Source organism: Ursus americanus, chromosome 10, assembly GCF_024610735.1.
Source record: "Ursus americanus isolate L20-20 chromosome 10, mUrsAme1.1.p, whole genome shotgun sequence".
NCBI lineage: Eukaryota > Metazoa > Chordata > Mammalia > Carnivora > Ursidae > Ursus > Ursus americanus.
The window spans coordinates 76536414-76553262 of record NC_142136.1 but is presented as its reverse complement, the minus strand read 5'-3'; the positions used below and the strand labels follow the sequence as shown (position 1 = coordinate 76553262).

Genomic DNA, 16849 nt, shown 5'->3' with positions numbered 1-16849 from the left:
AAGACAATGTGGCACTGGCAGAGTAACAGGCATAAAGACCAATGGAATAGAATTGAGAGGCCAGAAACACACTGTCGCATTTACAGTTGGGTAATTTTACACAGAGTGGGGGGTGGCAGGGACAAGACAATTCAACTGGAAAATATCTTTTTCAACAAATGGTGCAGGAACAATAGGATGTTCAACATGCAAAAAAATGAAGTTGGATCTCCACCTTATACTATATACAAAAACTAACTTAAAATGATGATAGACCTAATATATGACCAACCTAACTGAATGGGCTAAAAAACCATAAAAACTTAGAACAAAATATAAGATTAAATCTTTGTGATCTTAAGAACAAGAACAAAGTTGCAGTACTGACACTATCTAACTTACTATGAAGCTACAATAATCAAGACAGTGTGGTATCAGAGAAAGAATGGACAAATAGATCAAAGGGACTGAATAAAGAGACCAGAAACAGATCTATATGAATGTAGTCAAATAATCTTTGATAAAAGGGTAAAGGTAATACAATGGAGTAAAGACAGTCTTTTCAACAAATAGTACCTGAGCAACTGGACATCCAATGCAAAAAAAAAAAAAAAAAAAAAAGAGAGAGAGAGAGAGAGAAAGAAAGAAAGAAAGAAAGAAAGAAAGAAAGAAAGAAAGAAAAAGAATCTAGACACAGACCTTACACCCTTCACAAAAATTAACTCAAAATGATCACAGACCTAAATGTAAAACACAAAACTAAAATTCCTAGAATATAGAAGAAAATCTAGATGATCATAGGTTTGACAGACTTTTTAGATATAATACCAAAGTCATGATCCATGATAGAAAGAACTGATAAGTTGAATTTCATTAAAATTAAAAAATTCTGCTCGGTGAAGGACAATATAACAGAATAAGCAAACACTAGTAAAATATATTTGCAAAAGATATTTCTGGTAAAAGACTATTATCCAAAATATACAAAGAACTCTTAAAGTTCCACAATAAGGAAACAAACAACCCAGTTAAAAAACGGACTAAAGACCTTAACAGACACCTCACCAAAGATATACAGATGGCAATAAGCACATGAAAAGATGCTCCATATCATATGTCATCAGGGAAATGCAAATTTAAACAACAATAAGATACCACTACACACCTACCAGACTGGCCAAAATCTGAACACTGACAACACCAAATGCTGACAAGGATGTGGAGCTGAAAGAACACTCATTTCATTGCCAGTGGGTGTGCAAAATGCTGCCGCCACTCTGGAGGACAGTTTGGCAGTTTCTCAAAAAACTAAACCTACTCTTACCATATGATCCAGCAATTACGCTCCTGGGTATTCACCTAAAGGTGCTGAATATTTGTGTCAACACAAAAACCTGCACACAGCTGTTTAGTCATAACAGACAAAGCTTAGAAGCAACCAAGATGTCCTTTGGTAGGTAAATGGATAAGAAAATTGTCATCCAGACAACAGAATATTATTCAGTGATAATAAAGAAATAAACTATCAAGCAATGAAGAGACATGGAATCTTCAGTGCATATTACTAAGCAAAAGTCAATCTAAAAAGGCCACATACTATATCATTCCAATTACATGACATTCTGGAAAAGGAGAAACTACTGAGACAGTGAAACGATCAGTGGCTGACAAGGCTTTGGGGAGAGGTAAGGATGAATAGGTGGAACAAAGAGGATTTTTAGGGCAGTCAAACTACTTAGTATGGTACTGTGGTGGTGGATACATGTCATTATACATTTGTCAAAACCCACAGAACTCCAAGAGTGAACCCCAATGTAAACCATGGACTTTTGAGTGATAATGATGTGTCACTTAAAGGTTCATCAATGATAACAGAAGCACAACTCAGGGGGGGATATTGGTAATGGGAGACTATGCATGTGTGGGGGAAGGGAAGATATAGGAAATTTCTGTACCTTCTGCTCAATATTGCTATGAACCTAAAATTGCTCTAAAAAAGTCTATTTTAAAAAACCTTTCGGACCTTGGGTTATGCAAAGCCTTCTTACAAATGTATCAGAAGCACAAACAACAAACCACATGAAATGATGTTCAATAGCATTTACCATTAGGGTAAGGCAAATCTAAGCCACAGTGAGATACCGCTTTGTATGAAACAGGATGGTTATAAACAAAAAAAAACCCAGATAAGTGTTGGTGAGGTCGCAAACAAAATGGAATACTTCTACACTACAATGTTAATGCAAAATAGTACAGGTTCCTCAAAATGTTAACTATATAGTTACCATATGACCCCAGAAATCCACTCCTTCAGATTAAACCCAAGAGAAATATATCCACAAGTATGGGAAATACATGCACAATACCACAATATATCCACAAGTATGGGAAAACCTGTAGAAAGATGTTCATAGCAGCATTACCCTATACTGAAAATTGTTTTTTTAAAATGGAAAGAACTGGGGTGCCTGGGTGGCTCAGTCAGTTATACATCTACCTTCGGCTCGGGTCATGATCCTGGGGTCCTGGGATCGAACCCCACATAGGGCTCCCTGCTCAGCGGGGAGTCTGCTTCTCCCTTTCCCTCTGCCCTTCCCCCCTGCCTGTGCTCTTTCTCTCTCTCATGCTCTCGCTCTCTGAATAAATAAAATCTTAAAAAAAAAATTTTTTTTTAAATGGAAAGAACTCACATGACCATCAACTGATCAGCAGATGAATAGGGAACTAAAAACATGGTATTATCCACACAGTGGAATGTTACTTGGCAACAAAAAGGAATGGAATACTGATACATGCTACAAAACGAATACACCTCAAAAACATGCCACATAAAAGTGACAAAAACCCCACATATTGTAGAATTCTGTTTAAAATAAAACATCCAAAATAGAAAAATCTAGATAGAAAGTGGATTAGTAGTTGCCATTGGTGGAGGTGGGGGGAAGTGGGGGCGGGAATGTTAAAGGGTATGGGGTTTCTTTTTGGGATTGATAAATACTCCCTAAAATCAATGATGGTGATGGTTGCACAACTCCTGAGTAAACTTTAAAGAAAAAATTTAATTGTACATTTTAAATGTGGGACTTGTGGGGCACTGGGGTGGCTCAGTTAAGCATCTGGCTCTTGATCTCGGCTCAGGTCATGATCTCGGCTCAGGTCATGATCTCAGGGTTGTGAGATTGAGCCTGTGTTGGGCTCCACACTGGGCATGAAGCCTGCTTGAGAGTCTCTCTCCCTCTCCCCCTACCCCCCGCCCCCACCCTGCACTTGAGTGCACGCTTTCTCTCTATATATATCAAAATAAATAAATAAATGTGTGACTTGTATGCCTTGTGAATTATATCACAATGCCTTAAAAAAATACGAGTATTTCTTAATTCAAAATCAATGCTATGTCAACATGTTATCTTTTATCAATGCCAAATGTAACTTTTTGAACATGAATTCTCAATTCAGAACACAGTTGTTTTAATGAAAAGACATAATGTACCAAGCAGACATTTTAGATGACTTACAAATGTGAGTAAAATCTTAAAGTCTTCCATATAGGACAATTCCCTACTTCTTTCTTCTTTGGGAAGGAAACCTGATGTATAATCAGGAATATTTACTACCCTAAGTGGATTAAAAAATAGAAAACCTAATATTAAAAATTCAAAGGACGGGGCGCCTGGGTGTCACAGTCATTAAGCGTCTGCCTTCGGCTCAGGGCGTGATCCCGGTGTTATGGGATCGAGCCCCACATCAGGCTCCTCCGCTATGAGCCTGCTTCTTTCTCTCCCACTCTCCCTGCTTGTGTTCCCTCTCTCGCTGACTGTCTCTATCTCTGTCAAGTAAATAAATAAAATCTTTAAAAAAAAAAAAATTCAAAAGACTACAGTAAGTGATGTTTACCCCAATTAAATTACATTTCCATTACTTTTATACAGTTCAATGCTACCCATTTAGGTGTGAATACATGTTTTGGTGATTAGGTCAGAGAACTTTCAGGCTATCAAGCCCTCTTTTGTATTCCACTCCAATATGTTGGTTACTTACCCACCCTAGTGTAAGGCTAGGCTAGTCAACCAAAGCTGATGTGAAGAGGGAGAAAAGGCATCATTCCTTCTTTCAAGGAACTTAAAAATCCGACTCAGGCTGAGCTGCAGGACCACAATGTTAATACTAATTACTCTCTGATCTCTCACAACAACTGTCTAGGGTGGGCAGCTGTGTAATCTTTATACATAAAGATCATGCTACCAGCCTACTGTCAGTAGAACAATGATTTTGCATTAATGGTAACAGATTCACACACTTTTCCCCAGTCCAAATAATGACCAAAATCTGCTAAAGACAACTGACCAGGGTAGGAAGTATAGTTCTACCCACAGTAAAAGCAAAGTTTCTTTAACCGATAAAAGGATTAAACCCACACGGTCTTAATGGTGTCTGATATGAACAAAAAAATCCTGCCATCAAAATTAAGATGTACAGAATGGCCTTCAAGAATTCACTTTAGGTATTAATAAACCAAAATTCTCCATACTACTGTAATTTCTTGAGTATTCACTACTCACTTAAACCTAATACATGGGAAAAACATGTACTTTAGTGGGCAGCTCTTCTACCATCTTCCCATCGACATCATTTTGCAAATAATATAATCTTAAACTCTATGCTCAGAGTATAGCCCAGGACTACCTTATATGTAGTGTCATTTGTTAAGAATTTATTAAACTGATAACCTAGACAGTTCAGAATTTAGAACTCGATGGATATATTTCTTTATAAATAATTTGAAAGGAAATAATTTTCTAGTGAGAAATACTACATTTAAAGTAATTAAGTCAGACCTGTCCAACACACACCTACATAAACGACATAACTTACTAAGCCAAAGGGGCACCAAGGGATGCTGCTCCTGGCATGTAAGGTTTAACTTTTAAGTTGCCCATGGCCTTAAATTACTAAGCAATTAAGGTAAGAGACTTAAAAAGTATGGAAGTTAAGTTTCCTCTTGGGGAGACTTTTTTCTAATGCTCAATCCATTCCTCCCTGCTCCTGATTAGATTTAAACTATAAAAAGTAATAAGTGAAAAATCTGTGGGCTTTGAAATAAAGAAAATAAAACTGCACAGCCCTGCTCAGAGAGCAGCAAACAACTTAGTGGGCCTTCCCGTTTGCTCTTCAACCACCTGCAGGTTGACATCAGAGAAGCAGTTTTGTTAACTTTCTCCTATAGCCAAAGGCCCTACCAGCTATGATGGTTCTATGTAACTATAGTACGTATAATAGGATAATAACTATAGGTAATACAATGGGATATCACAGGCAAGAAAACAGATATAAGAACTACCAAGTTCAAAAGTTCAAAAGAACTACCAAGTTCAAAAGTTCAACTACTAAATATTTTTCAAAATATTACAGTATAGGTTAATATATAATTCAGGACAATCAATTATGACCTAGGACCGAAGGGACTACTCCCAACATAACCTTTCCTTCCAATGACCTGAAGTCAGAAATTCTTCTTGCTGGTTCCTCCTGGATACATTCCTTGTAAAGCAGAAATATCCCTGGGAGGATAAAACATAAACTACTTCTGACACTGATTAATGACTTTACAGACTGACTTTTCTTTCAAAGTGTACAATTATCAGGTAGAAACAGAGGATAGTTTGGGGAAAAATGAAAAAAAAAAAAAAAAAAGAAGACTGAAGAAGAAACTTCACATTGGCTTTATACATTTTTTTCCAGACACACACACACACACACACACACACACACACACACACACACACACAAATTCCATCAGATGCTGATGTCTACAACTTTGCTCCTCTACTTTTGAATAAACCTAGACAAAGCTGATCAAAACAGCATTTAATAGCTAAGAATCTTGGGTCATGATGGTAGGCAGACCATACAACCTAAAGCTTATTATCTTCCTCACTACCTCAACTGCATCCTGGGCTATCTAAACATCTGTACCACTGGCCTATCTAGCACTACAACATCGCATTTTCTTGCGTCAATTCTGATTTCTTCCCCTTGGGCAATAAACAGATTTCACTTCTCCAAAGCATAAAGTACAAAACCAAACCAAACCTTCAATTATCTCAAACTGCCACTACATTTCTCAAGTTCATGGTCCTCGAAATACTGACACTTTCTACTTCAATTACCAATCACTACTCAATCACTGAAATGGCTTCTGTGCAATACCCTGCCCACCTGGCACTCAAATAAACTTATCTCCACATGGCTATCTGTGTCCTGATACCCAATCTACATCTTCCTTCTCAGTAACAGCACATCTACTACCTTTATTTTTTGAAAAACTCATCTATCTTTGCTTCCCCGACTCCCTTGCCTGGCTATTCCCTCTGCTTGTCTGAACTACCCTGCTCAATCTCTTTTGCTTCTTCCTGGTTCTTACTATTGCTGTACCCAAAGATTCTACCATCAATCTTCTCTGCTTCCCTTTGAATGATCTTTCTCACCCCCTTTACTTCAGTGGCCCCATAAAAGGAGTATCTCCCAAAACTTTATCTATACCCTTAATCTGCCTCTGAAACATTCTACAACAGTAGGCAGTTGACCTGTACAGCAAGATTTATTCTAACCCTTGGCATGACTGCTGATATTTTTAAAGCCTTGAGACTTAATTCACGTACTACACAATTTACTCATTGACAGTACAACTCAGTGGTGTTTAGTATATTCAGAGTTATGCAACCATCACCATGATATAATTTTAGAACATTTTTATCACCCAAAAAGAAGCCCCATGCACTTAAGCCATCACCTCCTGTTTTTATCCAACCATCCCAGCCCTAGGTAACCACTAATCTTTCTGTTTCCATAGGTCTGCCTACTCTGGAATTGTACAACATGTCGTCTTTTGTGAATGACTTCTTTCACAAAAAGAATGTATGATGTATGATGTTTCCAAGGTGTATCCATGTTGTTGCATGTATCAGTATCAGTATTCCTTTTTACTGATGAATAATAGTCTATAATGTGGGTAAACCACATTTATCCATTCATCAGTTGAAGGCTACTTGGGTTATTTCTACTTTTTGCCTATTATAAATTATACTGCTAAGTACATTCACATAAAAGTTTTTGTGTGGATCACTACTGACACTTTGGGCACAATAACTATTTCTTGTGGGAGCTGTCCTGTGCATGTTAGATGTCTAGCAGTAACCCTGGCCTCTACCCACCAGTTGCCAGTAACATTCCCCTATAAGTGATAAACAAATATGTCTCCAGACATTGCCAAATGTATCAAGTGTGCAAAATCACCCCAACTGAGAACCACTGCTGTGGAGTTATGACTTCTTCAGTGAAACTCTATGTATGCACGTTAATCTTGACCTAAGATAATTGCAAAATTATTATACGTGACAGCAAATACTCTTAAATATTAATAAATATCTAAACATTCAATTCATGTATTCTTTTCATTAATACCTCTCAGCTTCGACTGGCTTTCTCGATAACATTTTTATAGTCATAATTTACATACTTCTCAGTAAGAAATCTCCGAAAGCTTCAGCAACCAACTACACAAAATTTCCTTCCAGCCAATCTAATATATATTTTGGTCTATAATCATATCCTTTCATTTATCAACAAATCATTTACGTAAATACAAATCTGGAGGCTGAACTTTGGAAAACAGTGTGAAGGTCCCTTAAAAAGTTAAAAATTGAGCTACCCTATGATCCAGCAATTGCACTACTGGGTATTTACCCCAAAGAGACAGACGTAGTGAAAAGAAGGGCCATATGCACCCCAATGTTCATAGCAGCATTGTCCACAATAGCTAAATTGTGGAAGGAGCCGAGATGCCCTTCAACGGATGACTGGATTAAGAAGATGTGGTCCATATATACAATGGAATATTACTCAGCCATCAAAAAGAACGATTTCACAACATTTGCAGCAACATGGACGGGACTGGAAGAGATAATGCTAAGTGAAATAAGTCAAGCAGAGAAAGACAATTATCATATGGTTTCACTCATTTGTGGAACATAAGAAATAGGAAGATCGGCAAGAGAAGAAAGGGAAGAATGAAGGGGGGTAAACAGAAAGGGGAATGAACCATGAGAGACTATGGACTCTGGGAAACAAACTGAGGGCTTCAGAGGGGAGAGGGGTGGGGGACTGGGATAGGCTGGTAATGGGTATTAAGGAGGGCACGTATTGCATGGTGCACTGGGTGTTAAACGGAAGTAATGTATCATGGAACATTACATCAAAAACTAGGGATGTACTGTACGGTGACTAACATAACATAATAAAAATTATTATAAAAAAAATCTGGAGGCTGAGCATGCATAAATTTTCATGACTTGGGATCAGGCAATGATTTCTGAGCTTTGACAACAAAAGAAAAAATAAATAAATTGGACATCATCAAAATTCAAATTTTCTGTATTTCAAAGGACATCATAAAAAAGTAAAATACAACTCAGAGAAATGGAGGAATTATCTGAAAATCATGTATCTGTTGAGGGACCTGTATCCAGAATATATAAAGAACTATTACAATTCAATTTTAAACAAATAAACCAATTAAAAAATAGACAATGGATTTCAATAGGCATTTTTCCAAAGAAGAATCACATACGGCCCAAAACCACATAAAAAGATGTTTAATACATTAACCGTCAGGGTAATGCAAATCAAAATCACAATGAGATACCACTTCATATGAAATAGGATGGCTATAAACAGACAAATAACAAGTGTTGGCCAGGATGTGGAGAAATTGGAAACCTCATATAATGTTGGTAAGAATGTGAAATGGTACAGCTACTTTAGAAAACAGCGTGGCAGCTCCTCAAAAGATTAAACACAGTTTCCACATGATTCAGCAATTCTACTGCTAGGTACATCCCAGAGAAATGAAAATTTAAGTCCAAACATGAACTTAAAAATGAATGTTCATAGCAGCAGCATTATTCATAATAACCAAAAAGCTGAAACAGCCCAACTGTCAATCAATTAATCCATGGATAACTAGAAATGTGGTATATCCTTACAACAAAAATTATGCGTATGTAGAGACAGAAAGAAAGAAAAAGAAAAAGGGACAAAATGTTTTCAACTGGTGAATCTTGGTATTAGGACATACGGCCAATTCTTTCAATTACTCTTGTAGTATCTCTGTATGTTTAGAAGTACATCAAAATAAAAAGATGCAAGAAAGAAAGCACATTGCAAAAAATTATGAATAGGGATTGATATTGGCAATTTAACACAGCCTCATTTAACATGATACCATTCTAAATGATCGAATATAGTTGATACAAAATACACATTTTACAAGGTCTACTAGCTATTATTCTATCTTAAGGGATAAATCATTTTTTAAAGAGCCAAACATTTTTTATTAACTAAGTTAAATTTGATTTGTAGGCCCTCTTCAAGGTACAAAGCTAAATGATAATCCAATTCCCTTCCAGTGATTAAACAGATCACCAAGGAATTGCCAAAATTAGAAATTATATCACAATTGGGTTCCCTGAAACTGATTCCCTTAATTAGCACTAAAAATGTAGCTTTGTTTAACTCCATTGCCATGTTCTTTCCCTACATTTAAAGCTAATCCTCTTGAAGGAATACTGGACTGGAGTTCAGGTGGCCAACAAATGGCCACTATGCAAACATCTATGGTCAGATATGAATTCATCTGTAAGTCATGAAGTAGAATATCTGAAGGTCAAGATCAAGATCTACTTCTCTTTAAACAAGGGATTATTTTCTCTGGGAACACTAAAGCCGTGCTAATTATTTTCAGATGACAGGTTTTCCAGAGCTTTATCTAAATACTTTATGAAAATATTTTATGTGTGTGTATCTTTAGACAAACTTTGTTTCCAAACTCCTACAGCACTGTTTCCCTTTACAAAACAGTCACATTTCCCCCTAAAACAGAGACTTTAAAATTGGCTCCAATATATGCAGTGTAACTTTTGTTGATTTTCCCTACATATATAATTAATGTTTTGATAGTTCCATATGGCCTGCTACTTTTTTAAATCTGTCTCAAAGTTTTCAACATCTTTCCCTTTTTTACTAACAAAAACTGGAGCAAAAATTATATTGCAGCACTCAAAGGGGAAATTTTTTAAAAAGCAAACCTAAGAAAATATATACATTTTAACAACCAAAAAGAATATACTGAAGATATAAATTAATAATGAGGAGAAAGCTGATTAGAGAGCAAGGATAAAAGCAGAAAGTGATTAACACCCCTATAAGCTCTGCCCCACAGAGCACCAGCTCACCATGACTGCCTTGGGGAATGACAACGAGTCAGAGACTCAATACCCTATATAGTATTTCACAGTTAGTTTTTTACTGCATGAGTGTATTAACTTGAAAATAGAAGGAAAAGTTGTACCTAACACCACTTAACCCCTTTAAAATCCCACAATTTTACCAGCCAAAAACAGTAGGTAATTTCTAGTATGTGAATGTAGCAACTCTTGGTTCTGTTGGAATAAAAATGAGTCTCACCTTAAATCTCTGGTATGGCTGAATATGTATTTCCTATTTGCTTGTCATCTTTTTCTCCTAAATAGATTCCCTAACCCCCCATACCTAGGCCCCCAAGAAAAGACTGATTAAAGACATGTACAACAAGTTAAATTAAATTTCCTGTATATTAGGTCAAGAAAAAAGAACCTAACACAGACAGCTGATAAGCTTCTTTATTCAAATAAGCTACTAAAAGCTCAATAAATAGTAGCTAACTCCTGAGTGTTTTAAATGTATTACTATATTTAAATCACTCAACAATCCATATCCCCATTTTATATTTGGAAAAACTGAGACGCAGTGATGTTGCCTAACATCAGCTAAGAATTAAACCTAGATGGGGCGCCTGGGTAGCGCAGTCGTTAAAACGTCTGCCTTCGGCTCAGGGTGTGATCCTGGTGTTCCAGGATCGAGTCCCACATCGGGCTCCTCCGCTGGGAGGCTGCTTCTTCCTCTCCCACTCCCCCTGCTGTGTCCCCTCTCTCCCTGGCTGTCTCTGTCAAATAAATAAATAAAAATCTTTAAAAAAAAAAAAAAAAAAGAATTAAACCTAGATTTGTCTGACTCAACTATGATAAAGATGAAGAGACACTAGATAGTACTGCTTTCAATCTATCAATAGGTAGCAAATTTTCTAGAAAGCAAATCATAAACCTTAAACTAAGAAACAGAACTTTAATAACTTTAATAACTGATTTTTTTAAAAAGCAGACATATGTACCTACAATGTAACCCATTTAAACTTATTTTGTATCACTCATAATTAGCTAGAAATAAAAGTTTTATATTTTAATATTAAAAAAAAGTCTTCAAAGGGGGCACCTGGGTGGGTCAGTTGGTTAAGCATCTGCCTTCAGCTCAGGTCATGACCCCAAGATCCTGGAATCCAGACCCATGTTGGGCTCCCTGCTCAGCGGGAAGCCTGCTTCTCCCTCTGCCTCTGCCTCTGCCCCTCCCCCTACTCATGCTCTCTCTCTCTCTCTCTCTCTCTCTCTCTCAAATAAAGTCTTAAAAAAAAAAAAAGGTCTTCAAAGAATAAACATACTACTACCTTACTATCTACACTCGAACAATATCTGCATCCATAAAGATCAAATCACAGAATGCCAAATTAGTCTTAAGGAAAGTCAGCCAAATAAATCCAATGTAATCACATGTTACACAGAGGAAATGATTCAGTTTCTCGACAAAAATTCACTTCCCACCTTCTTCTTTTTCCTTCCTAAGGAACACTGCTATTCCTATTAGTTGGCAACAGCCCCCTTATCCACTAAATGCTTCCATTTATTTGACTCTCTTCTACAAAGCTGTAAATGAAATTTTAAATCCTGTAAGTAGTCCACTGCATTGTACATTATAAAATGAAAAAAAAATTAAATTCCATTTCTTAAAAACGTATTTTCTTTCCAGCAATAACACTTTACAAACCTGCAGAGATGAAGTACTTTTAGCCATAATTAAGTCATCTATGAAAATTACCACAAATAAACTCTTCAGTTTAAAAGGATATAATTTGGAGGAAGAAAGTTCCAGCTCAAGACTTGATTGGCGAGTGCAAGGTAACGCTGAAATACTGAAGACATCTGAGCATTGAGGTTTTCCCGCCTGCTGAACTCCTGAAGAACTTCAACCGTTAACATGAAGATTTGACGAAGGTCATCTTCCTATAATAAATAAATCACACATATTTTTCAATCAAAAGCTGATACACAATGTATTCCCATTTAAGAACCATAAAACAAAACAAACAAAAACCTTAAAATTTTCAATGGAAAAACACTACCTCTTTAAGAACATTTTCCATTTTTAGGCCTGCTCATAATTTATATCACAAGTATGCTTTCAAGTGACACCAGTTTGAATGCATCTACTATAATATAAATGCTACTCCATAAAAGAAGTGGAGTCTTTGACAACTACTACAGAGCCGGAGGGGTCAGTTGCTTTAGTGCAGAGCCCTCGGATTTAAGCCAATGCCTTCACATAACTTTACTTCAGAGCCAAACAATACATACGAGACAAAGAGCCCACACCATCTGCAATAACATTTTAAATACATGGCCCTCGTTGGCATTCTGCCAGGCCTATTTTAAGGCCAGCGAAGTCCCACCAATTGAATCAGTTACATCTAAATGTAATAAGAACAAAATAAATAATCTAAGGATCTTTGGAGTGGTATTTCCTCTTTGTTTAAAGACTAAAATTAAACAAGAAATCTAAAATTGTCAACTATGTTCGCCAAATCTTTATCCTATCTTATATTATATCCTTTACTAAATGCTGTGAAATCACAACACCAATCTTCAAGCACAGGCTACCATTCAACTAGATCAAATAAATGTTCTTGCTCCATTAAGAACAGATTGTGTAAAAAGTAAACAATCTAATAAAACATAAAAATACCAATACCTGAAAAACTCTTTTGCAGTTACCATGGAATTCCATACTGAGTCCAATGTTGCTCGTTTTACTTGAACTTGAGAATTCACTCAATAGTGCAGTTAGAATAGAACAGGCCAGAGTTTGCTGTAATTATTTGATAAGAAACAACTGTAAGGCATTTTCCCCCAACGCTTTGTTTCAATACAGTATTTGTTCAAAGAACATTTTCTATCTTTAGATCTTCCATTATATCTTTAGATCTTATTCCTACCAGTCAGAAAACTAGATATGACAAAATAAAGATTAGCTCTCCTTTCTAAGTAGCCTAGTAATTATAAATATACTTCCTCAATTTCAGTTATACAAATCCATCTGTGACTTGAACTCAGGAAATACATCTATTCAGTCATAGAGTACAAATGACATTTCAACATAACCAATGTTGAATGTATTATTTCATTTACTTCCCACAACAACCCATATCCCCATTTCACATTTGAACAAGTGAGGTTTGGAGAGGAAAGGTAATAAACACCAGCTGAGATTTGAATTCAGGTCTGTGCGACTCTATGTTCTCATGTTTATAAAGTGTATTTCCAAGCAGATGAAAAGTGAAGCAGATTTTACAGCATCCAAAACATTAACCAGGTAATTCTCAAAAGTTTTTTAAATTGAAAATAAAGATTTTCCTTCTTAATGGCTCTATCCAACAGGCTCCTAACATCAACTTACTGCTTTTACTCATAGACTATTTAGAGTCAAGGTGCCAGGGATGGAGAGGATACAAACTATTCTGGCAAGTTTCCAGGGGTTAAACAGAAATATGCACACTACCTCTGAACAACCGAAAGATTAAAGTCAAGATGATACTATTTATGCAAGCTTATACAACAGCTGAACACAGTCATACCCACCCACCAACTGCAACATCTTTGTTCAGAAATGCTTCTGATGTCAGTACCTTGACCTTACAGATGCTTATCTTGGCAAATCTGAGCAAATATACATAACATTAAATTCCTAAAGAATAGCATGAGTTGCTATTTGCTAAAACTGAATGATGGTTACATGGATGACCAATACACTTTATGTTTATTTTTGCGTTAAGTCTGAAACTTTCCTCTAAAAACTGTGAAAAAGAATCAAATTCATATTTAATTTCAATTAAATTAATTTCAATTAAAATAAGCATGGCTGTATAATTAATATTTATGGATGGCACACCAGCCCATACATTCAAGCAGTTTCTTAGACTTTGCCACTCCATGAAGACTAACAATAGAGAATACATGCAAATTCCTTCAGCAATCTGGGGATATAGACTAAGCTGCCTTCAACAATGGTAAAAGTACTCTTAATATGCCTGGTTTAGTTTAAACACAGACACACATACACACGCACACATGCACTCACTCTTTGTAAACTTTACTTTAAAATATACATTTCTTTTAATATAAAAATGTTGCCCCTTTCCCAAATCATCAAGAGAATTGTACAAGTTTAACTGCCTTTGCACAGCCCCAGGCACATGGAGGAAGAAACCTGGTCTGAGAAACCAAGCACTAAAGAACCTCTTATAGAGAAAACAGTCTGTGGCATACTCACACTTCATTTTACACACTAACAAAATCTTAGAAACTCACTAGTACAAGCTCTTCATTTTTTTCTTAGTTAAGAAAATTGTATTTTAAAAAATAGCTTTCCTTTAAAATGGTGATTAATGATTGAAATGCCAACAATCAAAACCTCACAGATACACTTAAATAACACTGGGACCAACTATGAACATAGTTCTTAAATATACCTAGGCTTTAGTGAAGAAAGTAGGTATTAAATTCAAATTAATAAAATTCAAAGCAAAAAGTCAGCACACAGAGATCTAACACAATGTATTACAAGATCCTCTGATCCTGGAAACATTTTATAGCATCCCATATTTTATGTCTTTTAACCTTGGTTTTTCTCTCTCCTTTCTAAATAAGACTTCGGTGAATAGAACATTACGAACCCAGAACCTCTCAGTAACACAAATTTATAATTCTTACAAATAAATTATCTATAATAGTTTACACAAGTAATTTACAAATTCCCACAAACTATTAGTGTCAACCTCTATTCACTACAAAATGGCATATTTTAGGGGCGCCTGGGTGGCTCAGTCGTTGGGCGTCTGCCTTCAGCTCAGGGCGTGATCCCGGCGTTATGGGATCGAGCCCCACATTAGGCTCCTCCACTATGAGCCTGCTTCTTCCTCTCCCACTCCCCCTGCCTGTGTTCCCTCTCTCGCTGGCTGTCTCTATCTCTGTCAAATAAATAAATAAAATCTTAAAAAAAAAATGGCATATTTTAAAACTATGACCACATTCAAATTTTCAGTAACACAACACTAATTAATGAAACAACCTGTATTCACAATGAAGCTAGACATTTCCTAGGAGGACATGCATGTATTTGAAGTCAAGATATGAAAAAAATGAGTGAAGGAGAGGGGCAAGAACAATGCAAGCTGAGGACTTTCTGAGGTTAATGGTGCTTAGAAAAAGGAAGGATTTTTATCATTTTTTTAGATAGGTGCCACAGGGGCCTGAACTCAGGACCCTGAGACCAAGACCTGAGATGAGATCAAGAGTCAGATGCTTCACCGACTGAACCGCCCAGGAGGCCCCAAAAAGAATTTTTTTAAATAAAAGCCTCCTTTAACTACAAACCTCATCAGACAAACAAGGAGCCCTCAGGGGGATGGGATGGTTTCATGAGCAGCAATAAAGATTACCTCTCCAAAACAGCAAACTTTCACATTACTAAAGTAAAATTCACCCATAAAGGAAAGTACATTCTTAACACATGATAACTAAGAAGAAAACAGAGTCTTATTATAGACTCAGTTCTCTGAACATAAGAATATTTTGTTTATAGCTCTTTTTCCTATAAAAATAATATATCTTAATCTTAGAAAAGCTAGAAAGTATAGAAAAGCACAAAGAAAACTGCCTACAACCCTACCATACAGAGGTTATTACTGTGAACATCTGTTCAGTTTTCTAATTTTTTAATACACAGGTATACATCATTTATATATCATTACTATCACCTGTATGTATTGTTTTGTATTCTTTTTTCCACTTCATACTTATGAAATAAAAAGGCGAATTTTTTAAAGTAAGTTATTTTCAAATTACTGCTAAAAGATGTAAGAAATACATAAAAATACATTATGCAGCATGGTTAAAAGTATTATCAGAAATCAAATATTCTGGTGTTAACCTACTTAAAACTACCAGCTTTCAAAGAACTAAAATTCAGTAAAATAGTCTCATCGTTTTAATCTCATCAGTTTAATTGCTCCTTAATTTGGAAGCCCTGTAAGGATTCAAGACTAACATTATAAACATTCAATATATACCATACCACTAGGGTTCAAAGGAACAAATTAATAGAAATTCCTCAAGAATGATGAATAATTAAGCATTGATTGTACAGCAAGAGAGAAAAGCACTTCTACACATATCAACACAGTATTTCACCCTATTCACAGATCACATACCACACTGTGTCCAGGACTCATTTCCTAATATGTTTACTCATTTGCAATATTTGATTATCAATTCAATCTCATTAAAATCAAGTTACCTTCACAGCAGGTGCAGTGCACTGTAATGAAGATAACTAGGGAAGCAAGCCAAAAGTGAAATCCTATGGGAAAAAGAGGACAACTCCTTCTCAGGTCAAAGAAAGAGGAAAGGGAGGAAAAAAGCATCAAATCTGCCTCTGAGAGATCACAAGTTGTTTTTCTTTTCTTACCCTTGTAGAAGGTTCCTGTCTGCTTGTTTCAGACTTTCAGGTTTCAACGGTCATTGCAAGTGTACATTACCTCTTAACTCCCTCCCTACTGATCAGTACCTTCAAGTGCTGTCTCTCTGCCCTTTGTCACAGTCAGGGCTAGATA

At 36.1% G+C, this 16849-nt stretch overlaps 1 protein-coding gene across 2 annotated transcripts in view; it reads right to left on the bottom strand.

The window, feature by feature from the left end:
* XPO4 (exportin 4) overlaps positions 1 to 16849 on the bottom strand; it is a 121399-nt gene that overhangs the window by 58534 nt on the left and 46016 nt on the right. For both annotated transcript variants that reach the window (XM_045797118.2, XM_045797120.2), the window contains exons 5-6: positions 12931 to 13047; positions 12032 to 12185 (exon numbers count right to left, since the gene is read on the bottom strand). In XM_045797118.2, coding sequence (XP_045653074.1) covers positions 12032 to 12185; positions 12931 to 13047 — 271 coding nt within the window. The remainder of the gene's footprint in view (positions 1 to 12031; positions 12186 to 12930; positions 13048 to 16849) is intronic.